This window comes from Heterocephalus glaber, unplaced genomic scaffold, assembly GCF_053883595.1.
Source record: "Heterocephalus glaber isolate CG9 unplaced genomic scaffold, H.glaber_assembly_v1.0 deba00000676, whole genome shotgun sequence".
Taxonomy (NCBI): domain Eukaryota; kingdom Metazoa; phylum Chordata; class Mammalia; order Rodentia; family Bathyergidae; genus Heterocephalus; species Heterocephalus glaber.
The window spans coordinates 25,441,435-25,467,224 of record NW_028258156.1 but is presented as its reverse complement, the minus strand read 5'-3'; the positions used below and the strand labels follow the sequence as shown (position 1 = coordinate 25,467,224).

The 25,790-nt window shown below is 40.8% G+C and overlaps 2 protein-coding genes across 4 annotated transcripts in view; one reads left to right on the top strand and one right to left on the bottom strand.

Moving 5' to 3' along the window:
- The first annotated feature begins 251 nt into the window (after nt 1-251).
- Nucleotides 252-16,026, top strand: Pmpcb (peptidase, mitochondrial processing subunit beta). Its single transcript, XM_004839714.4, has 13 exons — nt 252-417; nt 2,147-2,287; nt 3,039-3,125; nt 6,057-6,186; nt 8,751-8,949; nt 9,286-9,365; nt 11,658-11,770; nt 12,881-13,024; nt 13,957-14,117; nt 15,095-15,180; nt 15,314-15,402; nt 15,554-15,629; nt 15,714-16,026. Exons 1-13 carry the CDS (start codon nt 292-294, stop codon nt 15,764-15,766), a joined length of 1,485 nt encoding a protein of 494 aa, XP_004839771.2. The 5' UTR covers nt 252-291; the 3' UTR covers nt 15,767-16,026.
- Dnajc2 (DnaJ heat shock protein family (Hsp40) member C2) overlaps nt 14,585-25,790 on the bottom strand; it is a 28,916-nt gene continuing 17,710 nt past the window's right edge. For all 3 annotated transcript variants that reach the window (XM_021253952.2, XM_004839716.3, XM_021253953.2), the window contains exons 8-17: nt 25,532-25,623; nt 25,314-25,435; nt 24,660-24,809; nt 22,378-22,466; nt 22,153-22,222; nt 20,160-20,344; nt 19,340-19,440; nt 19,117-19,224; nt 16,394-16,548; nt 14,585-16,148 (exon numbers count right to left, since the gene is read on the bottom strand). In XM_021253952.2, coding sequence (XP_021109611.1) covers nt 16,074-16,148; nt 16,394-16,548; nt 19,117-19,224; nt 19,340-19,440; nt 20,160-20,344; nt 22,153-22,222; nt 22,378-22,466; nt 24,660-24,809; nt 25,314-25,435; nt 25,532-25,623 — 1,147 coding nt within the window. In that variant the 3' untranslated portion in view covers nt 14,585-16,073. The remainder of the gene's footprint in view (nt 16,149-16,393; nt 16,549-19,116; nt 19,225-19,339; nt 19,441-20,159; nt 20,345-22,152; nt 22,223-22,377; nt 22,467-24,659; nt 24,810-25,313; nt 25,436-25,531; nt 25,624-25,790) is intronic.

Below are 25,790 nucleotides of genomic sequence, written 5' to 3'. Positions count from 1 at the left end.
TCGGGCGGAGGGGGACATGGGGGGAGAAGGGGCAGTAGGAGAGACCCAGCCCTGGGCCCAGAACTCGGGACACCAATTTTCAGGGCAAAATGGGGTAATGTTAACAGGGTATCTGTATTGCTGCTGATAACAAAGCTAGTCTTTGGAGAGAGACAGCTTGTTATCATCATCAGAACGCCCAGGTTCCGAATCCCTCCACGACCGTGTAATTCCCAGCGCGGCCACCAGGTGGGGCCCGACCCCGTTCCTCATGACCCCGGAAGCACTTCCTTCGATTTCTCCTTAGTAGCCATGGCGGCGGCGGCGGCCAGAGTGGTCCTGCTGCCGGCGGCGAGACGGCGCCTGTGCGGTTTGGTGGAAAGGCAACGGGGCCCCGGCGCATCCGGGCGGGTGAGCTCCCCCCAAGGCCTCTGCGCGGTGAGTTGGCGGCCTCGCCCGCGGAGTGGGGTGCGGGGATCCTGGTCGCTGGCCCTGTTCCCCTGTGCTGGGATCCACTGAAACCCTACTTGCAAATTAGGCAGACTTCTTTTTCCGGTACTGAGGGTTGAACCCGGGACCTTTGCACTGAGCCACACGCCCAGCCCGTTTTACTTCTCGTTTTGAGACTCAGTGGCACCAAGTAGCCCAGGCTGGGATCGAGCTTGCGATCCTGCCTCAGCCTCCCTGAGTGCTGGGATTACGGGCATGTGCCACCGTGCTCGTCTTTGCGGGGAAAACTACAAAGAAATGGTCGCCTCTGTTTCTGCCTAAAACTGAGCTTCTTCCTCCCCTGGGCTTCTCATGAACCTCGGTGTGACAGCTCAAGTAAAACTTGGTATTTTCATTTTTCTCACGAGAGCTTCCAGCTTTCTGTAAAGACATAAAGGACTGACTGTCTCCCTCTCCCTCTCTCTCTAAACAGATACCTGCTGAAGATTTAGTAGTCCATAGCAAACCAGGCCGCCAAAGTTGTTTTTTTTTTTTTGGTACTGGGGATCGAACTCGGGTCCTTGCGCTTGCGCAACAGGCGGCGAACCCACTGAGCTAAATCCCTGGCCCTACCAAGGCTGTATGTGTAAGCTCTGCCCTTCTCCTTACGGTCTCTTTACCCGCCCTTTAAAAACCTACTGCTTTCCTCCGACACTGACCACCCACGGCTCATTTCTGTGTTGTGTGTAGGTTTTTCCTCTCCTTTTCTTGACCCCCTTTCCCTGCTTGTTTTCAGCATAATGAATATGAGCCATATCCAGATAGGTATTGAAATGAAGTCTTTTCTCTGTGGGTAGTGGTTACAGTATAAACTGTTGGTTTTCCTTAAGGGAAGGGCCTGTTTGTAATCATGTCGCTGGCTTAGGAAGGTGGTTGGTGAAGGAGGATATCTAGGCCAGTCAGAGGTGGATCTCAGTGGAACCAGAGTTGAGGAGGATTTTATTTATTGCAGTGCTGGGAACTGAACCCAGAGCCTTATACTTCAAGTGCTCTACCACTGAGCTGTACAAGAAAGAGTATAGAGTGTGAGGTAGATTTGATTTTCTGATTGATATTTATTTTTTATTCATTTAGTTTTAAAAAATTCTTTTATTGGTACATTGTAGGTATACAACACAATTATATTTCTCATTGGGAGTTGTACCTTTACATGATGCATCTTGGTTGTTATTTTTTCCCCATTCCCTGCCCTCCCTTCACCCTCTCCCCTCTTCCCTATTTACAAAGACTTTATTTCCATTTTTCCATTTCTCATCATTTTTCCTTTCCCTTCTTTCCTTTCCCCTGCCCCTCCCACTTCCCCTACCCCTTTGGACCTTTTCTTCCTATTTTGCATTATCCATTATTCAGTCTAATCATTGGTACATTTTAGGTATACAATATAACGACATTCATCATTGGAAATTTGCACCTTTACATAGTCTCTCTTGGTTCTTATTTTTCCCCCTTCCCCTGGCCTCCCTTCAACCCCTCCACCCCTCCCTATTTACAAAGACTTTGTTTCCAATTTTTCATTTTCTCATATTAATTCCATTCCCCTCTTTCCTTTCCTCCCCTATCCCTCCCACTTCCCCCTCCCCTTTGCCCCTTTTCTTCCTATTTCACATTATTCTGATTGATATTTAATACCGGAATAGTAATATGGTTTTATTTCCCCTTCCTCCTCCTGCCCAACCAGCCATTGTATTTTGGAGGTAACAGATTGAGAAGTACCCAGGTAGCTGCACAGGTTGTTCTGAATGTTCCTGAAACGCAAGTGACATGTTTGGAAAATGGACTCAGAGTGGCCTCTGAAGACTCTGGGCTGTCAACGTGCACAGTAAGTGACTCAGGCAGCCGTGAGTGCCGCCTCTTCGGGGAGAGAGCCAACTGTTGATTCTTTGGCAGTGCTGGGGGGGTACCCAGGGCCTGTGCATGCTGGGCAAGCGCTCTTCACAGAGCCACACCGGCCCCAGCACTGGATGTCGACCTTGACCTCTTCAGTCGGCTGGTGGTTGTTTTGCGTTGACAAGTTTATCTGAGCTATCGAGTTACACTTCCATCCCAGGGCCCTGTGTGTGCTGTGTCACTGTCTCTATCTGTTCCTTGTAGAACAGCGTATTGTCAGTAGTACTAATGGAGAGGTGTGTGTTTGTTGGGCTACTCTGTGACATGTATTTTACATACATTTTCTTGCTATGTTATTTGATTTTTAAAGTAATTCCTTGTAGTAGGGATCATCCACATTGCAGAGTTAGGAAGCAGGTTCAAGGAAGTTCAGTGGTTTTATCCAAGGTTGTGCAGCTGATACATGACTGGAACCTGAGTTTTCTGACAGTCCCTGGTGTTTTTTCTACCGGAATTACAATTGGCTGTCGTAATGAGTTAGGCTAAGATTATAGGTCCTCAGTGAAGCTCATAGGAAGGTATTAATGGCACCTAGCAGTAGCCTGATGGACAAAAATTTAAATTCCAGTTCATAGGAATGAATCAGTTCACTCAGGTCAAGAAGACTGTGGTATTGAACTGGAAAATGCATGTCAGAAAAAGGAAGGAATTGTTTAACTTAGTTGTTCTTTGATCGCATTAAGGTTGGGCTCTGGATTGATGCTGGAAGTCGATATGAAAATGAGAAGAATAATGGATCAGCTCACTTTCTGGAGCATATGGCTTTCAAGGCAAGTTGGAAGATTTGTTTTACAAAAATGAATTCTCTTTATTCTAGTTAGTTTTTTTCCCCCCTCTTATGTGGAACCTAGAGCCTCATGCCAAGCCAAGTACTCTGCCACTGAGCTACATCCCCAGCACTGTATTCTCTTTAAAAGGTGGTAAGTGCAAAATCTCAGACTTTAAAGCTGAAAACTACTTCCACAGAATGATTTTATTTTATTTTTCTAGGGCCGTGTCTTAAAATGATTACTGTTACTTGATTTGTAAAATTGAAATAAGGATTTTCTCCTGGAATGCAAGAGTTATCTGAATATATACCATTTTGAAGCCCAGTGTATTTATTTATTTTTGTTTGTTTTATAAATTTTATTTTATCCCATTCCCCCCTTCAGGCCCCTCCCCTCCCTGTGTACAAAAGCTGTTTCCATTTTCCCTTCTATTTTCACTTCTTCCTTGCCCCTTTCTTCCTCTCTCCCTCCTCCCTTGTTCCCCTTCCCATTTGAACACTTTCTTCCCATTTCCCAACATCCATTATACATCTCAGTCCTTATTTCCACATTCAGTTTCTCACACTAGAGAAACTATCTGGTATTTACACATGTGTGTCTTATTTCTTTCACTTAAGAGTATGGCCTCAATGTGCATCCATTTAGCTATAAATGACTAGTTTCTCATTCTCTATGGCTGAGTAGTACTCCATTTTATAAAAAAAAAAACCCACGTCTTTATCCAGTCACAAGTTGATGGGCAATTGGGCTGTTTTCAAGCTTTAGCTATTACAAACTGTGCCGCTATAAACATGGGCGCACATATATCTCTGTGGTATGATTCTTTTAATTCTTTGGGGAAGATCCCAAGCAGGGGAACAGCTGGGTCAAATGGGACCTCCAGCCCTAGTTCTTTGAGGTATCTCCATACTGATTTCCACAGTGCTTGCACCAGTCTGCACTCCCACCCACAGAGGAGAAGGGTTCCTTTCTCCCCACACCCCCGCCAGCATTTATTATTGGTTGATTTCATGATAGCAGCCATTCTTTCTGGAGTGAGATATAATCTCAGCATAGTTTTAACTTCCATTTCTTGAATGACCAATGGTGTTGAACATTTTTGCATATGTTTATTTGCCATTTCTAATTCTTTATCTGAGAAGTGTCTGTTCATTTCAGATGCCCGCCCGTTTTTGCATTGGGTCTTCAAATTTGAGGGGTCTGATTTTTTTTCTTTTGAGTTCTTATGATTTTTTTTTTTTTTTTTTGGTACTGGGGATCGAACTCAGGCCCTTGTACTTGCAAGGCAGGCGGCAAAACCACTGAGCTCAATCCCCAGCCCTTGAGTTCTTTATATATTCTAGATAATAGTCCTTTATGTGAATAGCGGGTAAAAATTTTTTCCCACATTGTGGGTTGTCTTTTCACTCTGTGGTTTCTCTTCCTGTGCAAAATCTTTTTAATAAGATGAAGTCCCAGTTGTTGATTCTTTGTAGTATTTCTCATGTGGTCTGGGTTTTGTTCATGAAGTCTTTGCCTACTTAAGCGTTCTACCTATTCTCTCTAACAGATTTAGTGTTTCTGTTTTAATATTTAGATCTTTGATTCATTTTGATTTTAGGTTAATGCATGGTGAAAGACAGAGGTCTAGTTTCAATCTTTGGCATGTGGAAAGCCAGTTTTCCTAGCACTATTTATTAAAGAGGGTATCTTTCTTCCAGTGAAGGTATTTGACTCCTTTGTCAAAGATAAGGTGGCTGAGTATGTCTGGAGTTGTTTCTGCATCCTTTAGTCTATTCCATTGATCCTTAGGTTTGTTCTTTTGCCAGCACTATGCTGTTTTTTTTCCCTTTTTTTTTTTTTTTGGTACCGGGGATTGAACTCTGGACCTTGTGCTTGTGAGGCATGTGCTGGAACCACTGAGCTAAATACCTGACCCTACCATGCTGTTTTTATCACTGTAGCTTTGTAGTATAATTTAAAGGCAGGGATTGTGATACCCCTGCTTAGCCCTTGTTGCCCAGAATTGCCTTTGCTATTCTAGGTCTCTTCTGGTTCCAAATGAATTTAGGATTGTTTTTTCTAATTCTGGGAGATAAGCTGTTGGGATTTTGATTGGGATTGCATTGAATCTGTATAACAATTTTGGAAGTATGGCCATTTTCACTCTATTGGTTCTTCCTATCCAAGAACAAGAGATATCTTTCCATTTTCATATATCCTCTTCAAGCTTCTTTTTCAAAGTACTGTAGTTTTCAATGTAGATGTCTTTTACTTCCTTCGTTAGATTGATTCCGAGGTATTTCATTTTTTTGGATGCTATTGTAAAAGGGATTGTTTCTCTAATTTCTCTCTCCCTGAGTCTGTTATTTGTGTACAGGAAGGCTATTGACTTTTGAGTGTTGACTTTGAATCCAGCTACACCACTGAATTTGGTTATCAAATCTTAAAATCTGCGGCCAGGGATTTAGCTCAGTGGTGCTGTGTCTGCCTCAAAAGCACAAGGTCCTAAGTTCGATCCCCAGTACCGCCAAAAAAAAAAAAAATCTAAAAGTCTTTTGGTGGAGTTTTGGGGGTCTTCTATGTGTAGTATCATGTCTGCAAATAATGACAATTTAACTTCTTCCTTTCCTATCTTTATTCCTTTTATTTCGTTCTCTTGTCTAATTGCTCTGGCTAATACTTCCAGAACTATATTAAACAAGAGTGGTGACAGTGGACATCCTTGTCTTGTTCATGATTTTAGAGTGAAAGCTTTCAGTTTTTGTCCCTTTAATAATGATGTTGGCTGTTGGTTTGTCATAGATGAGAAGCTTAATGTATTTTAGAAACCAAATTTGTCCTGGTATAAAACTGACCATGGCTTTTGTCATCTGTTTCATTATCAGAAGTGTTTAGCAAGGTGAAGGATAAAGAAAGGAATCACAATTCATTTTCCTATTTTTTCCTAAGGGCACCAGAAAGAGGTCCCAGTTAGACCTGGAGCTTGAGATTGAAAACATGGGCGCTCATCTCAATGCCTACACCTCCAGGGAGCAGACTGTGTATTATGCCAAAGCCCTCTCTAAAGACTTGCCAAGAGGTACTACTATTTACACTGGGGTGTCGTCATTTTTCACAGGGATACAGAAACAATTGAGTACTCTTTTTACATGTTACGAAAGAGCGGCCCCCAGAAGTGTGAAAAAAAACCGAACCAAGTCCGGGTCAGGGGCAGCTGTTCTTATTTTCTTTCCAAATATGCCAAATGATATCAAATATTTACAGGCATGAAAACCTGTGCAAACAAGCTCTTAGCACTTGTTTTAAACCTCCTTCCAGAGTCATATCTGTATAGTATTCTTTTATTCTTTGATACAAGAACTGTTGATTTTGAGCAAAATAAGCAAATGTTCACTTACAACATTACTGATTGTTTATAAAGCTGTAAAATAGAGGTTATTTTGACTTTGTAGAAATAGAATAATTTTTACAGCATAGCACAGCAGTTTCTGTATAGCGTTTTGAAAATCTTACAGCAATGTTATTACATAAAACGTTTTTTTTTTTTTTGGTACTGGAGATCGAACTTGGGTCCTTGCACTTTCGAGGCAGGCGGCGGAACCACTGAGCTAAATCCCCAGCCCTCAGAAAACATGTTTGCAGTGGAAGAATTAACAACAGAACTTTGCATTTTAAAGCTAATTTGTGAAGTTACTAATCTTAAAGGTCCTTGCATAATGTGATTTTATTATTGTAAATTTTGGGGTTTCTAATCGAGTTTTATTAATAAGGTGTGAAGGGCACTTGCCCAGGCACCCATGGATAAAATGTCCATTGGATCTAGTTCCCAGGCAGGTGTCACCACTTTGCTCTTGTGGAAATCGAGGCCCATACTGACTCTATAGAGCATAGTGTGGGCTCCAGTGTGCTACTTTTGACTCAGATTCATTTTCTTTGTCAAAACAACAGCAAAGCAAAGCAAAACAGAAAGCTCATCACCTGTCCATAAATAAAAGGCCAGCAAAAATGACTGCAGCAATGACGGATGTATTGGTCTGAGTGACAGAGACAGGCTAATCAGGGACTGAGGACAAGGGGCAGGCATGTTCTTCACAGAGCTGTGCCTTGTAGACCACGCCTTCCTTCTTTAACACAGCAGCAGGAAAGGCAAGGAGGAGGAATAGAAAAAGGAAGGGACAAGTAGAAAGGTCTCTTTCTCCCTCCTGGCCGCTGGCTGGGGAGCGAGAGCAGGGGCTCCTGGGGGAATGGAAGCGGCTTGCTCTGTAGAACTGCTGGCTTCCAGCCTCGCTGGAATTTTTATCCCCTCAGCTGAGTGAAGCTGGTGTGGTAATAATTAAACATGTAGACTAGACATCTCCAAATTTTTATGATCACTCTTTTCTTTTTGTAGTACTAGGGATTGAATCCAGGGTCTTCACACTGATTATCTCCCCAGCCTTTTTAAAATTTTATTTTGAGACAGGGTCTCAGCAAGTCACCAGGTTCCTTAGGCTTGGCTCACATTTGCAAATGTCAGCCTCCCAGCCTCTTCTTGATGGGATTACAGGTGCACAGCAGACCTGGCTGGGTCACCCATTCCTATCAGCGAGGAACTTGATCCTCCAGCTGCAGTATAAGTTAACTACTTGACCTACTCACTGAACAGTGCTGAGTATGTGTTACAAAGAAGTAAGGGAGATTTTAAGTAAAACAGTACCAGGAACTAGGGCCCCGTCTCCTTGGGCTGCTGGCCTGGACTCCCAAGCCCCCTGAAGGAGGAGCTCCATGCGGGAACTCTGTGCTGCCCGCTGCCCGAGGCCTGTCTTCACCACCTGCCTGGACTGTGGTTTCCCTATCTGGACAGATGAGTTTTTTATTTGGTGTTATTGATATTTTTTTAAAAAATAAAACAATTTTACTGATAATTCTCTGCCTTTGATCATGCTCTAAATCTCAGTTTACACTTACCAGTCTGTTTTGTCATTTTCTTGGTATTTGAACATAGTTCATTGAGACAAGGTCCCATAAAGTGAACATAAAATAAGGAACAAAAGTGTATAGTTCTTCAAAAACATGACTTAAGATTATTAAGTTTATTTTACATTTAATACAATTTAGATTGCGATTGCAAGAAGAAAACTGGGTTGTTCCGTTTTTAGAGGTATGTAATTTTTCTCGAAATTCACTGCACTGTTAGAGTTCTCGAGGTCGCAGCTCTGTCAGGGCCCTTGGGGTGACTCACTGCGGTACTTCTTTGCCTCATTGCTGGGGTAGAAAGTACCTGGATGATGTGAACCCTCTCTATACCTATGTTTTTGGTCTAATATAATTTCCTACTTTGTAATTTTCATGCAGAACCATCTATATATTATTTTGCAGATTTCTGTGGCAGTTTTGAAGTAGTAGATAGAGTCATTAAAAGGATGGCAAATTTAGGATTTTTCCCCCCAAGCTTCTCTGTACCCATAGGGGTTTATATTTTACATTTTAAATTTTAATATTGTCCTTTTAGATATATTGAATATATGGATGAATTTTCTCAGGTTAATCACTGAAGTCAGTATTGAGTGTTGGTCAGTGTCATAGCTTCTGATGTTGGTTTAAGAGATTTTAATATCAAACATTAAGATTCTTGGTGTTTCTTTGTGTTTTGATCTCATTTAGCTGTAGAAATTCTTGCTGATATAATACAAAACAGCACATTGGGAGAAGCAGAGATTGAACGCGAGCGTGGAGTGATCCTTAGAGAGATGCAGGAAGTTGAAACCAATTTACAGGAAGTTGTTTTTGATTATCTTCATGCCACAGCTTATCGAAATACAGCACTCGGAAGGACAATTTTGGGACCAACTGAAAATATTAAGTAAGTATAAAAATTTATAATATTTATAAACTTCTAAGAAGTGTATTAGGCCATTTCTCCCCTGATAATCTGAGTGGTATTGTAGTTGGCTATACTTCAACTTCACAGAATTCCCAGGTGTATGGGCTTATATGCTTCCGGAACAAGCAGTTGATGGTGTCAAATCTGCCTTTCTTGGCATAGGAAAGTTGAAATTCTTTGGTATTTGTTGCCCGAGTCCCATTTCTGACTGCTTTAACTCTTAGAATACTGTTAAAGTTCAATCTGGTACTAGGTATATCACGTGAAGACCTGGGCCTTTTATTTCCTTTTCAAATTGTTTTACTCCATTGACAGGTCTATAAGTCGTAAGGACTTAGTGGATTATATAACTACACATTATAAGGGGCCAAGAATGGTGCTTGCTGCTGCTGGAGGTGAGTCAGTTTAAATTTTTGTAAATGTTTTAATTTTTTTTGGTACTGGGGATCGAACTCAGGACCTCGCGCTTGCCAGGCAGGCTCTGTGCTGTTGAGCTAAATCCCAAGCCCCTCTGTAAGTGTTTTGTACAACTGTTGGAGTGGTATTTTCTTCAGCTTCATCCTGTTGAGAGCTATCCAAAGAGTTTTTATTTACAAAACATTGTTTAAAGTGTTTTTTGTTAGAGGAATGTGAAGTGCAGGAACCAGTTTCCCTGTCTTCTTTTTAGCAGGTTTCATTTGTAGAGAAACTAGATGCGGCACTCAGGTCATTAGTGTGCATACATACTGGGATTCGCTTACAGGATAAGGGTGGATGAGTGACCTGGGAGACAGTGCCATTCGAAAGCAGTGTCCTACAGTGGGAGAATCTCTTGAGGTTTGAAGTTATTTCTGGAGAGGTAACTCTACCCTTGGTCAGGCAAGGAATGGGTCGTTCATCGCCGTCTTTGGAGTCATTTGCTCAGAGGCTCTGCTGAGTGCTGAGTGTGGGGAGCACAGGGAGCCCTGAGAATGTGCACCCTGACCCAAACCCACGGGCGACATCACGCTTCCTGGGGCCATCTGCGGAGTCAGTAAATGAGAGACAGTTTAATTCATTCCCTGGCAGACTGAACTTAGGTGAATAGGACATTTTAATTGGTTTCCAGTGTTTCCTATCTTTTACATTAGAGCACAGTGAAGATGGTGTGCAGGTGTTTCCCTTTGTAGAAATTACAATGAATTGCTAGTTGCTCTGGGTAGACTTCTGAGCTAATGACCTGGGGTAGTGGAGGTGAAATGTCTCGCATGTGGTACTCACTCGTGGCTCCCAGCAAAGCCATGTGTGCTGTCTGGAATTCTCTGTGACTAACACGGTTTCTGAAACAGCTGGTGCCACGGGGGCTTCAGCATTCGAAACTGCCTTGGTTAGATGGCACCTCAGCAGCGAAGCTGACTGGGCCTGCTCAGCCAGTACTGTGGCACATGGACACAGTGAGTGCCATCTGATTTTGGCCGAATAGAGCATAGAGTTCACAGCACTCCTAGGTTACTTAGCATTTTATCTTAATGGTACATAAATGTTGATGTGCCTTACAAATGATGGCATCTTAGACTCAGTGAAATAGACCAGTTTAAGCCTCAGTTGACACCTCCTGATTTATTGTCCTGGCTACCATTTAGCTCATAGTCTTCCATTATGTGTAGCTTTGAATTGCTGAATAAATTTTCCTCTCTGGCTTCATTTAAAAAGACTAGTTTCCCTGCCATGTAGATTGCAGTAAGTAGAGGTGGTATTGGAGAGCAGCCAAGTATCTGGTCTGTCCACCCAGGTTGAGTCGGTGAGGTAGTAACAGTGGCAGTGGAGTTGCGTGCTGAAAGTACCTGAGAGTTTTCACTGAGTGCACCTGCTGCCCTTGTACTGTGATGTTTGTGTTGTCACCCTCTGGATTGGCACCCAAGGTGACCCTTGACAGTGATTCCCAAAACAACATACTGTCCAATACTGTCTTGTTTTATATTAGTAATTATTTTGAAATATGCGTGTAAGTGGTGTTTTTATAATCTAATGGAATATTCTGAAGAAATCTTATGTTTTTAAAGCACTCACATGTTCACATTTACAAATTTATGTTTAAGAAACCTTCACTGAGCCGGGCATGGTGGTGCATGCTTGTAATCGCAGCACTCAGGGATCAGCACGTGTTCGAGACCTGCATGGGCTGCTTAGTGAGTTCAAGGCCAGCCTGAACTACATAGCTAGACCTGTCTTAGCCCTCTCCCCAAAGACTGAATCTTTTTGGGCCCCAGGTTTGGACAGTAAGGGATATAGAATCTAAGCTTATGTTTTGGATGTTGAAGTAGTGAGCATGTGAATCACAGTGGGTATATTGAGAAATCTTGTTCTCGAGTTTTGATGGCAGAACTCCAAGAATGAAGCTTATCTGTATATCTTTAAGTGAGACAGGGCTCATTTGTATTCTTTCCTACTTTAAAACGTAACATGAAATTGCTCTCTTGGTAGGTTGCATCCTAGAACTTAATGTAATGATTTTGTGTAGAAAGTGGTATTTTCTTCTTTAGCTCTGAGTACACTCACACTGATGAGAACAGCGTGTTGTGAGCCATTTCCTCTGAAAGGGCGGTTCCCGTGCAAGATGCATCACATCGTACCCCCGGAGAGCGTTGCTAAGCAGTGTCTGGCAGCCGGTGGTCTGACTTGGACTGCACTGCTGTCAGATGTGGATGAACACATTTTCCTTCATTTAGGTGTTTCCCACGATGAACTGCTTGAGTTAGCGAAGTTTCATTTTGGTGACTCTCTCTGTGCTCACAAAGGAGAAATACCAACTCTGCCTCCCTGCCAGTTCACAGGAAGTGAGGTATTGCCAGCCGCTTAGCTCGAATTTAGCCTTCTGGGTGTCTTGTGTTACATTTGCAAATGAATAGACAAAATGTGCATTTTCAATAGGAGTATGATGGAGGAAGTCTGCTGAAACAGAAAAGGGAAGAGGACAGGCCCTTTTGCTTCCATTCTTTCCTACTCCGTGTTATTTAACTCACTGTTTTCCTTTCCTAAGGGAGGAAAGTTTTAAGAGCAGTTAAGTTATAATTTGGTCCTTTTGTGCTTTTTCTCTGGCATTATCCCTCTTACATATAAGATACAAAAATAACCTTACCATCAGAAAGACCCAAAATCTTTCTCATTGAGTTTACTCTTGGCTAAGTTCTGCCCACGATACATCTGTTGGGTAGCGGTTAAGAGCCAGAATTTGCAGGGAATCTGCTACTTACCACCTTTAGCTTTGAGTCTCACTAGGAGCTTGGTTTGCCACATTAGGATGTTGCTCAAAATAGTATCTGGAAAGAGGTCTGATGTTGGTGGTTGCATAGAACTGTAGCATTGGCAGCACAGAAACAAACCTGTAATGTATTAGTTTAAATTTTGATAGAAAAAATACAGATTGACAAATACAAAATGGATTTCTACCAGGTAAACCTGGTAGTATTTCAGTAGAGATCTTTTGGGCATGGTGGTGCATGGGTGTAACCCCAGCACTCAGGAGGCTGAGGCAGGATTGTAAATTCAAGTCCAGCCTGGCTAACTTAGTGACTTAGTAAAACTAGGTCTCAAAGAAAAAGGGGCTGCAAGAGTAGCACAGTTGAAAGCCAAACTTCATTTGGCAGTACTGCCCCTCCCCACATTAATTTAGGAGATTCTTCTAAACAGTACGGTATAATGAGTCTCGATAGTTAAAAAAAACAAGAGTAATAATGATCATTTGAACTTGGCAATTAAGAGGACCAGTGAGGTTATTTTTTATTTTTTCTTTTTTTTTTTTGGTGCCAGGGATCGAACTCGGGTCCTTGCGCTTGCGCAGCAGGCAGCGAAACCACTGAGCTAAATCCCCGGCCCCATCTCTCTTTCTTGTTAAGCATGCTACAGAGCAGTAATGTAAATCTTAACAAGGTATTTTGTTTGTCCTCTCTAGATTCGTGTGCGGGATGACAAGATGCCCTTGGCACACCTTGCAATAGCTGTCGAAGCTGTTGGCTGGGTGCATCCAGATACAATTTGCCTCATGGTTGCAAACACACTGATTGGCAACTGGGATCGCTCTTTCGGAGTAGGGATGGTAAGTGACTTTAATTTCTCATAATGAACGGAATACATTGTTTGTAAGAACTCTTTCCCCCTGAAATGGGAAAATACTGCTTTGTACTGTGACTTTTAAAATATAAACTGACCTAGGTTGCATTTGGGCTAGAGAAAAGTATTTTTTTCTCTGCCACAGAAATTTAGGATAGTTGGCAAAATAAGAACAGGAGAAGTACAGTTTCTGTTACAAAACAGTAATAGTAGTTACTGTAATAACTGTAGTACAGTAGTTACTAACATTACCATATCATTAATTGTAATCAAATGAAGGTGATAGAAGAAAACGAATTTTTTATTTTCATTACTATACACTATAGGGGCAAAAAAGCATATTTGCAGCTTACTCTCAAACTGTTGAAAAAGCATATATACTTTTTTTTTGGTTCCGGAGATTGAACTTGGGACCTTGTGCTTGTGAGGCAGGTGGTGGCACCACTGAGCTAAATCCCCAGCCGGAAAAAATGTATATAAAGAAAAACATAAAAGCACACATGGTAAAATATAACCAGTTAAAGAAATTTGGATTAAGGGAATATTTTTGCATTATTTTTACAATTCTGTAAGTCTGAAATTCAAAATAGTATAGATTTGTCTGAAAATTTCTCTAAAATACATTTTATATAAATACTTTAAGGTTCACATGCAATATAATTTAAAATCATTCAGACATATGTAATCAAGAGGCCTATAAATGGGTTTGTAACAATGTATTGCTTTATAAGTAGGTGTAATTACTGTTATCAGTTACAAGGACTAGGTGCTTTTAAACATAATTCTTGGCCTTGCCGAATTTTATTACTATGTTGCTGGATAAAACTAGGAAACTTAGGCATTTTGCTATGACATCATTTTTCTTTTTGATGCTCTGGACACCGGTATCTACATTTGTCTTGGACTGTTTCCTTACAGAATTTATCTAGCAAGCTGGCCCAGCTCACTTGTCAGGGCAGTCTCTGCCACAGCTTCCAGTCTTTCAACACCTCCTACACAGATACAGGATTATGGGGACTCTACATGGTTTGTGAACCAGCCACAGTTGCAGACATGATACATGCTGTTCAAAAAGAATGGTGAGAAAATAACTAAATAGTTTAAATCTTGACTAGGATTTGCGTTCTAAGCCAGTTTTCTTTTTACACCTTGTAGACAGTAATTTTATCTTTTAAAGCAGTAGCTGTGATTGCTATGTTTTTAAACATAGATATCTCTTAGAAGAAAAGTGTGAAGCTGGTTTTATAAATTCTTAATCCTTCAAAAGCAAATTACTCTATAGATCCTAAAACCTTAAAAGCTAAATAGAAGTTGTTTGGAAAATATCTCAAAGTAATCTGGAAAGGCAGGGTATGGAAGTCAGTCTGAAGGTACCACTGGTAAAAGAAAATGTTTTAATTAAAAATCAGGCTAGGGGCCGGGGATTTAGCTCCGTAGTTTCACTGCCTGCTGCACAAGCGCAAGGACCTGAGTTTGATCCCCGGTACCAAAACAAAAAACCAAAAAAATCAGGCTAGTATTTCATAGTCAGTAGGCAGAGGCAGACTCATGTTTCTTAGAACTTTTATTCAGATGTTTCCTCCAATATTCACTGGCTTTTATCTAATGATAGTCAACTGGAATGTGATCATTAATTATTAGGTTTAAGTTAAACTCAACTGATTGGTCATTGGGTCATTCACTTTTTTAAAGACAAATCCTCTAGCATAACAGACCCTAATAGATGGGGATTTGTGAAGTCTCAAGATGATTTTAGTTAGCATTTCTCAATTGTGGTTGGCCTATTTTTATAGTGTATCAAACATGTGTCTGCTGATAAACAATGAGAAATTTATATTTTCTGAGAAAACAGTAACTAGGGAAATGAGATTATTTTAGCTTTTGCTTACTAGTAGAATTATTAGTAATTTCAACTTTTTATTAAGTTGAAATAACTATAGTACTTGTAAGTTGAAATGTTATATAGAATGTGATATCTTTCTTTAGGTCATTAAATTATAAAATTACATAACATTTTCCAATTCTTTCATAATACTAGTTCCCATATGTATTTTAGGATGCGACTCTGTACAAGTGTAACTGATAGTGAAGTTGCACGAGCCAAAAACCTTCTGAAAACAAACATGTTGTTACAGCTTGACGGTAAGAATGACTTAGGGACTCTAGCTCAATGGTAGGGTCCAATCTCTAGCACAGCAAAAAACAAAACCAAACTCGGGTCTTGTCTTTGAATGGCTGATCTACATTTCAGTAGTTTTTCCTTCTCTTTAAACAGGTTCTACACCAATTTGTGAAGATATTGGTAGGCAGATGTTATGCTACAATAGAAGAATTCCCATCCCTGAGCTTGAAGCAAGAATTGATGTAAGTAGTCTTTAGATCCAGTTGGGTCTTGTGTACAAAGATCCTTGTTACAAAGGCTGAAAACATGTAATCTTGATTCAGTTTTTAAAAGCCACATATAGAATGTCTTTACTACAAAAAGCTCAGAATGATGGTACCGTCCCTGTTTCAGGCTGTGAATGCCAAGACACTTCGAGAAGTCTGCACCAAATACATCTATGACAAAAGTCCAGCTCTTGCTGCTGTTGGTAAGTCTGGCTCCTTTGGTCTTGTGCAGAAAGACAGCCTTGTACTTTTCATTCAGTTTTAACTACCTTCTTTTTAATCCACAGGTCCTGTTAAGCAGCTACCAGATTTTAACCAGATTTGCAGTAACATGTGCTGACTTCGTGGTTAAAATGATTGTAATCAAAATATTTTGAAAGCATGTTTATAAAACTGCCTATTGTAAACTTTCAGTCCCTGAAGAAAAAAGCAAGTGTGAATGAGTTTGGAAATCTTTCCGAATCAAATGTCAGAGATTACCACCTTGATGATTGTTTTATGTAACATCAATCTTAGTGCTCTGAGAAATTGTATTGGAAGCAGCACACGTTCAAATTATTACCATAAATATAATTTTGGAAATAAAAAATTTATACAGTGTTTTCAGTTTTATTATAAAAATGCACACAACGAAGATTGTCATTGCGTCACTTCCTGGCTCTACTTGCATTCAGCACTTGCTCTTGAGCAGCCTTCTTTGCTTTTACCATCTCAACAAGTTCCTAGGAGAGAGAACAGTGTGATTTAAGAAGCTGTCACTTTTAAAAGATGTATCCAATATAAAGTTTGTAAAGTTTCTAAGGTTGGCCATTTCTTTATAATGTCTTTGGCCCCAGAACCACTGTGGCAGTAAAATAAGCATGATGATACCTATTATTATTGAAATAACAGACATAAGCAAAATGCCAACTCTATCACAAGTTATAGTATGAATGACAATGAAGTTTGTCAACTAAAAATCTTCCACCTTATATCGTTTCATGCAGTCCTTCTTTGTCCTGCCAGGAACTGCTTCTGCAATTTTTTCCCACCTCTCAGGTGTGTTTACTGGGTATGTTTTCAGAGCTTGTTCCAAAAGCTTCTGTTCTTCTGTTGTCCAGGGGGTGAAATCTGTGCACAGACCTGTTGAAGCACAGTATGAGAAATTATCTGCATCATTACTGGTCTCTTAAAACCTAGTACACTCAATAGACGTTTTAAAATTAATTCGCTGGATAGGGCCCTGGAAAATACTCCTATTTTACACTATCAAAATCAAGCTAAGCGCCCAAGGATTCAGTGGTATTCAACCAAGCGTTTCTTAAAGTCTTGTGGAGGCAATGCGGAACACTTCTGTTAATGCAGCTCCTCGCTGTTATGGTTGTGTCTGGATGAACCCCCAAAGCCTCATGCAGTCATAGGTGGCTTTTTCAGAGGTGGCTGGATCTGGAGTGTGTGGTGCTGGAATTGAGGGTGTGTGATGACTATATCAGTCCACTGACTGGTTTGGCGCTGACAGTTTCTGGCTAGAATTAAGGGTGTGAGTGCTACACTTGTCCTAGGGCAGGTAGCCTGCATAAAATACAAGGGAAAGAAAGAGGGCTAATATGCTCTTGCCTGCCTGCCTGCCTGTTATGGACTGTTTCTCCTCTGTGATGACCTTCTGCCACACCACCCTGCCTTGGAGCCACATGACTGGACTGAAAGCTCTACGAACTGTGAGCCAAATAAACCTTTCCTCCTCTAACTTTGGGTGTCAGGTATTTTGTCTCAGTAACAAGAAAAGACACTCAACTGAACCTTTTATAGTTGACAAAACATGTAATGTATCAAAAACACATTATTTAAGGATGTTTGGTATTAACTCACTCCTCCAGTAAAATGAGAATGTTAAAGGCAGTACCACCTATATACTACCAGCAATCTGTCTACTGCTTGAAATTATATTGTGAGATTAAGCATAAAAGGGGAGAAATCAAACTTATTTCTCTATTAAAAAAAGGAAACATACTCAGAACTCATCTGTATTTGACAGCAGATTAGAAGCTTTTTCGAGGGTAGCTTTTAAATTCTAAGAACTTCTTAGTTCAATTTCCTTTTATTGGTCTCAGGGTCTCCTTGATGCTATAGTTTTAGTGATGTGAAATCATTCTCTGCTTTTCTCTAGTTACTTCAGAAAAGGAAAATGAAACCACGTTCCAAAATTCCTACAAGAAATCACTACTGAGAGAGGTGGCAGGGCTGGGAGATGGAGCTCAGTGATAGGGCATGTGCCTGGCTACGCAGGCTCTGGGTTTGAGCCCAGTACCTCCAAAAGGAAAAAAGGATGGGGGGGCGGTGTGTTTTGGTGTTTAATGTGGTGAATGGAGAGGACACTTCCCATTTTACCCATAAAGAGTAAAGTCAGACACAGGTAGCAACACTGCCAATAACTCCTTTAAAAAAGGGATCTGAATGTTGTATGAGCTTTTGCATACAAGGTGAAGGGGCAGGAGAATAAACCTCTCCTGAAGTGCCCTTTAGGTGTGCTGAAACCTGCACTGTTACTTCATTAAAGGTCAAAATCATGCCTTGCTCAAACAAGACAGCCCAGATTTTTACAAGCACAGCATGATTTCCTCTCCTTCTACAAAACATACTTAAGTCTGGATTTTCAACCTAGAGATAATAAACCAGACTAAGAATATAGGTAAAACTGGGACTATGAGAAGACAGGTGCAGCTTAACAGTCAAGTCTACTAATCCAAAAATGTGTTTGGAATTATGATCTGGAAAGCGTATCCAAGATTAGTTTAAGGAAGGATTGGTGCCTCAAATATGCACTAAGTAGGGCCAGAGATCTAGCTCGGTGGTGCCGCCACCTGCCTCGAAAGCACAAGGTTCCAAGTTCGATCCCCAGTACCAAAAAAAATGCATTAAGTGAAACTCTTCAGAAAGCAAAACTCTTGCAAACATTTCTGTCACAGTTGTAAAAACTTTGTATTATATCCCCAAACACAAACATAAATGAACAAAATTTCACAAGGAAAAGACCTGTTCCCGGTGTTATGCTGGTTAATATTTTCTTTTCACAACCTACTAAGTTTATTTCATGACCCAGTGAGGGTCATGATTCTAATCAGAAAAACAGGTCCAGAGTAATCATAATAGTTAGAATACACCCAACCCAATGACAGCACTTTAACAGTTTCTATCTTGAAATACTTCTGCAGAGTAGAAAGAAGCCCTGTATACTCTGTCTGGATTCCTACATGTGAAGGTTGTACCATATTTGCTTTTTCTTTCTATATACAGACATTGTTCTGAACTATTTGAGACTAAGTTGTAGACGTATCACCTCTTTACTCCTAAATCACTATTTTTCCTTAAAAACGAAGGAATTTTCTGACACAACTAGTACATTTTGTAAAATCAGGAAATTAACTGATAAAATATTATTACTTCTGCACTGTCCCAACAGTATCCTTCAGCACTGATTTGCAGTACATGATGAGCAAGTAAGTACACCCTCTCCTTTAAGACATCCAACTGGGAAAATGAACATCAGTGGTTGGCCAAGTAAACCTCTGACTCATGCTTGCTCTTACATCTTCTAGTCTGCTAAACAGTTTATATTAGTCATTCTGAACATAGACCCTAGTAGGTCTGACATATCTTCAGTAGCCTGGAGTCATGGTAAGCATTGTCTACTTTTAGAAAAACAAAACTTACCTTCAAATCGTTCTGAAGGTGTTGCATTATCTGCTTGAGGTACCACTCCATGTTCTTTTCTAAATTTATCAAAAGCCTTTCTGTTTATGTCATCTTTTTGATGAGGGTCTGAGAAACAAAGTTTAATACATTAACAGATCACCTCATTTAGTCCCTCATTAAATATCTAAATTATTTGGAAAAACATGTATCCAAAGTAACAAATTGATTTCTCAGAACTCACCAAGCTTCTGGAGACTCTTTGCTTTGCCAATAACATCTTTGGCTGTTCTTTTGACACCAGAAGAAGAATGTATGTTCATGTAATTAGCAATAACTTCCCATCTAGAGTGACAGTGTGAGTTTAATAATAGTAAGGAAACAAACAAAAAACAGTAAATTTTTACTCCAGAAGGGTTATAAAATCTATACAGTAAGCTCTAAATTAGTCTAATTATACTATTAGACTTCATTACTATTGCCTGGATGGTAAGTTCATGTTCAAGTAACTACAATGTTGGTTTTAATCTCTATAAAACCTTACCGACACCGTACAAGTCAACAGAAATGAAACTGGACACTTGTGTATACCGCCCACCCCATACATCCATCTTGAGAGGAGGCCATGTGGAAATCTGCCTTCGCTCCTCATCTACAAACCAGGGAGGCTGAATCTCTAGGGCTTGAGTTTTAACCCTGGACTTTGAAGGAAGCAGTGGTGTGAGGTGAGAAGCAAACACCTATGATGGCGAAAGGGAAACTACAGGAAACAAAACCTAGCCCCTAGCACATGTCGTGAAGGCATAAGCTAAGTAAGTCAAGATTTCTCTCCCGTTCTTGAGTTTCCCGAGGCACTGGTGGTGCACCTTGCTTCATGTGTATGTGTTAGTATAATGGGTAAGATGAGAGGTTCAAAATGCACTGTGGTTTTCCCATTTTCCACTAAAGGCCAGAATTTAGTGGCAGGCAGCTTTTCTAGATTTGAGTTTCTCCGACAACCAGTGGTGCTATTTGGAGTTCTGCCTCCAGGCTATGTGTTGAAAAGTGTTCATGAAAACCAGTACCTTGAATTTGTTCCAGCAGGGAAGAGATTCACAGCTTTAATTAGTAACTGCAGATCATCTTCTGACCAGTTTTTACTGCTACTCCCACCTCCGCCAGTTGACTTCTCTGCATTCTTAGATGCTTGTCGCATGCGTGCTTCGGCTTCCTCTTTCTCTTTTCTAATTTGCTCATTTATTTCTTCTATCTACACAAATAGCACAGGCAAATCAGGACTCACAGCCTCCTCTACTCTTCACTCCCTGTGCCGAGGCTCTGTGGTTCTCAATTCCCTGCGCAGCCCCACTCTGACACTCTGCTCCTTCCAGGCCACCCCAAACAGCAGCAGGTCTGCAGCAGGGAGCAGGCCCGCCCCGCCCCGCCCTGCCCCGCTCGCCCAGTCTTCGGGAGGTTTCTGTAGTCGCCAGGGACAGGGTCAGTGGGTTTTCATACACAAGGCCCATTTGAGCTGCTCTTTAAACTCATATTCACTCTTGGCAAATAATCTCATTTGCTCTCTACAAAAAGGTAAAAAGGTGCAGGAAGGAGGCCTCTGTTTTACGTTCTATCCTTTATCTTGTTTCTTTCGGTCTACTTTCAAATATGCACAAAGGAAACCTTGATGCCTGTCAGCTGGTGGCTTGGAGTCACTTTTGACTCATTTCTCTTCAATCCCTTAGAGCCAGCCATTAAGTCCCTGTAATTCTGATTTGGAAAAGTTTCAGCTGGGTGTGGTGGCTCACTCCAGCACCTGGGAGGCTGAAGCAGGATTGACATGGGTTCGAGGCCAGCCTGGGCTACATAGTGAGTTCAAGGCTAGCCTGAACTACACTGAGACTGTTCTCCAAAAGTTTTTCCTGATTCTAAACTTTCATAGTCCGGATCCTTAAAATGGGATTATTGTAACTAGTTACTTTATCCCTATCTGATGCATGCTAGGCCACTCACCAATGCCTGATAACTAGCAGTGTTGAACCTTCTGGTAGGTAAAGTAATGGGAACACGGTGGTACTAAAAAACCTGCTTAATTTGTATCTATTCTTCCTAATCAATTTCATTTTCCACATCTTTTCTCCATAACTTTCTATTCCTACTGCTATTATATAGTTCCTGTGGTTCCTTGACCTGCACTTTAACACTGTCTTTCCCAGAAGGCCAGTTCAGCCTTGTCACTGAGCTTTAGTGACCATTAGATGTGGACGCAGCCCTCCTGGAGCATGTACTGTAGGTGCTCCATCTTTTGGTCCTCAGCCTTTCTTCGAGCATAACTTTTCCTGACCTCCTTTGTGGCAACAACAGCATTAGGCACTTCTCCACAACCACCCAGGCAGAGTGCTGTCTGCATTAGTTACTAATATGACTAACACTTGTTCAACTGAATTCAATGTCTGGGCCTGATTCCCTCACCTGTGCAATAAAAGGATTAGACCAGACAAAGATCTCTTTGGTTCTGAATGTTATCTGATAAAAACACTCAGAATAATCAAAACTACTTTGGAAAACTTATGATTAATGTGCTAGATACCACAAATCAAACACTGCACATGGTAAAACAAAACACCACCACACTAAATCCATTTTTAAAAAAACATTTAATACAAACAAAACATAGTGGAAAACACAGAGAAATTAGCCATTCTTGGCCCTCAGTATATGTATGAGGCGAAGAAACAGTGTTACGGTTTAGATCTAGTGTCCCCGAAAGTCTCAGTGTTCAGAGGTGGGGCTCTGGGCCATGGGGTGACAGGAATCAGTGCGTCCAAGTGCAGGAGCTGGATGTGCCGGAAGGGTGTTACTGTCCCAGCTCCCTGCTTCGCTCTGCTTCCCGGCCGCAAAGGGTTAAGCACCCTTTCCTGTCACGCCCCTCTGCCATCAGGAACCAACCTTGCACTGCAACCGGAAGCCCAAATAACCCCTCCTCCTCTAAGTTTTATGTTCAAGTGTTTTGTCCAAGTGAGGAGGAAAGTGACTAAGACAAACAGTGAGGTAAAAGAATAATGCTATTTCTTCTGTTACCTGTTTTTCCAGCGCAGCCTTTCCTACTTCTTTTGTAGACGTTATGAGTGTTTCATTCAAGCACTGTAAACTAAAGAAAGACAGCGATGAGGGCTGGGGTGCAGCTCTGTGGCCCAGCACATCAGGCATGAAGCCCTAGGTCTGATTCTCCCAACCACAGGAAGAAAGATGGAACTTTATCCTGAGCCCAGGAAAGGACTTGAAAAGCCACTCCGTAAGATATACCTTGCTAGTTCGAGCCGATCACAGAGTTTCTCCACTTCTTCCATCATTTTAACCCGTTCTGCCTCACTGTCCGAGAAGTGATTCCAGGTCTAGAAGCACAAAGGCAACATTTCCACCTTACATCTATTGACACCAGCAATACCTGCAAACACATCACCAGCATTCGTCCCGAGGTTCCGACCCGGAGGGGGATGCTGTGTCTGTCATCTGCAGCCTTCTCCTGGGCTCCACCGAGCAGCTGCAATGGAAGTGTGGGGAGGGAGCACAACAGTGCCCTCTCCTGCTACCCATCTTCAAGTGTCTCAACTGCTTATTGTCATTTCCATCGTTAATCACTGGATTTGTTTTTTTTCATTTTTTAAGACAGAATCTCACTACATAGTCCAGGCTGGCCTTGAACTCATGGGGATCCTCCTGCCTCAGCCTCCTGATTGCTAGGATTACAGGTGTGTGTCACCACACCTGGCTTAACCATTGGATTTTTCTGAGGGCAAAGGGATCATGTCATTATTATATCCATGTTACTTACAAATGCTTGGTACATACCGAGTATCACATATTTGATGAGTGGATTAAACCATGCTCCAAAGGAGTAAAAAAATCTGTTACCAAATGTCAGAACTTTTACCCTCATTTATGCACCATCCCTAAGAACTAGTCAAGCTTTCTAGCTCCTAACTGAGGTTTAAAGGTTTTATCAAGTTATCAGCATAGCTGAGGGTACCGCATCCTACCTTTGAGTTCACCTCAATGTTTCTGCCTAGGGATCATCTCAGCCATAAAGCGGTGAGGAAAGAGGCAGCAAGGTCCTGAGGTCACCTGCCAGGGGGCCCACGGGCTAGTGAGTGACAGGAGAAGGACTTCAAACTCAGGCAGCTGTTCTGAGCTCATGCTCTTTGCCACTTTGACTGGGCTTCTATCCAGGTGAAATCTAAGTTATCTTTTTTTTTTTTTTCCATTTAGCTATTTCTTCTTGCTTATACCAAAATGCCCGAAGAGACAGTATTTTTCCCCAGGACTAGGGATTAATAAACCCAGGGCCTTCACACTGAGCTACATCCCCAAGTCTGTCTTTCCCCCCAAGACAAGGTCTTGCTAAGTTGCCTATACTGGCCTTAAACTTCTGATCCTCCTGCCTTAGCCTCTAAAACAGCTAGGATTACAGGTGTGTGGCATCATACCTGGCTCAAGTACTTCCTTCTTTTTTTTAATTAAACCTCTTTGAAAGCATGCTGTGGGGCAGGTTTATTTCAAGAGTGTTACTAACTGAAACTTTAGGCCATCATACGTTAGATCAGACACGCTCATGTCTAGAGCCTTCAGGACAGTCATGTGAAAAACAACACATTTTTAAATATATATTAAGCATTTAACGTACTTTCTGAATTTTACCACTGTGGTACAGGGCCCAATATTCTCTTGCAGCAGTCTTTACTATAGACTGGATTATGTGAATTTCTTCTTTCGTTCTGTTAATAAGGACCACTACTGCCCTTTGACTTTACCAGTTTAAAACATAAGATCTCAGACATGGCCGGGGATTTAGCTCAGTGGTTCCAGTGCCTGCCTCCCAAGCACAAGGTCGATCCCCGAAATCAAAAAAAAAAAAAAAGATCTCAGACAAAATTACATTTAAAAACTTTTGGGGTGTTTTGGTCAAGTCTTTCAATGAAAGTTTGTATGAGTGAAAATCACCCATATTCACCCAAATGATGTCTCTTTGTTCAAATAAAACGCAAGTTAAACTTCTAAAATAACTTGCCGTAAGATAAAAATGAGTTTTACACCATTAGGAAGCAACCAGATCAAACTAAACTGCAGCACATTTTCAGAAACATGATCTGGTCTTTCCAAACAGATGCCAATGAGGAAGGGAAAGCAGTGATGGGAGAAGGCTTGTTACAGAATTAGAAGATCTTAAAAGAACATCAAAGCCACAGCCAAAGGCTCTGCACTGACCTTACTTGGACCCTAACTTGTTTAAATCAACTATGGAAAGAATTGTAGATATCAATCAGAGAGGCCTAAATATGAACAGGCATCAGAATTATTAACTTTTTGCTTTGATAGTGACACAATCTTTTAAAACAGGGTAGCACAATGAAATACGCACACATGAAATGTAGAAAAATTTAAGTTAAAAACAAATTTACCTTTCAAGATAAAACACATACACCTGTTTAATTATATTTGCATAGTATAAAAACAGACATTTTCCAGCTTAATCAGTAACCTCGTTTACTTTGTGCTTAGTGTTCGTTCACTCAATGAGCCTCACGTACCTTGCATGAGTTCCGAAGTTTTTGCCTTTCTTTTTTAATGGCTTTTTTCTGGATGTCTTTTTCCTTCTTTGCCAGTAACGCTTGCTGTCTCACTTCTTCTTCTTCTTTCTCCTTAGCCAACCGAGCAGCTTCTAATTCAGCTTGTCTTTGCTTTAAAAATGGGGAACAAAATCATTTTAATAAGAAAATTAGAATTTCTAAATGTTCTACAATCTTATTCAAAAATTAATCTTTTTTTATTTTTTAATTTTTTTTGGTACCGGGGATCAAACTCGGGTCCTTGCACTTATGCAGCAGGCAGCAAAACCACTCAGCTAAATCCCTGGCCCAAAAATTAATCTTTTAATAAATCAGAAAAAAGGTCACAGATCAACTTATTGAAGATTGAAGGCTGAACCGGAAAAGGGAGCTGATGAAGTTCTGCAAACATTTAAGGTACCAGAAAATGTAAAACAATCATAGAAGTAAGCATAGAAGCAAAGGAATTTCTGTCTTCATATTTTTGCTTAATACTTTGCTGGTAAGGACATCGAACAACCGTACCAACTTGTCAAGACTCACTCACAGCAGCAATGAACTCTGCTTCCAGATTATAGATTTTAAAAAACAGGTCTAAAGATTAAAGAACATGTGAAGTCCAACTTCATATATTACTTTTTCTTTAGCTTCTTGCTCTTTCCGTTTTGCTTCCGCTTTTGCTTTCTTTTCTGCTTCTTTCTTGGCTTTTTCCTCTTCCTTAAATTTTTTTATCCTTGGATCACAGCTATAAGCATTGTCTACCAAAAAAATACATTAATCTTTTGAATTTCTAACATTTAAAAACCTTTTTAAAATTTATTGCAAAAAACTGTAAAATCATTAATTATACTTACCAACTAATGTTCTTATTCTGTTCATTTCTTCCTTTTTCCTTTGTGCCCTTGTTGCCCTGTTCTGCTTTTCAATCCATCTTCTCTCATCACGACTATTAAACAGAGAATAGTGGAAACAGAACAACACTATAACGTGGTATGACTGAAAATGTTACTATTTTATAAATTACATGCAGATAAGGTCAGAGATGTGAAAATGCTATGTCACATTAACATTAAAGGGTGCTTCTATTATTTTGGTTAGTTTTTTTTGATATTT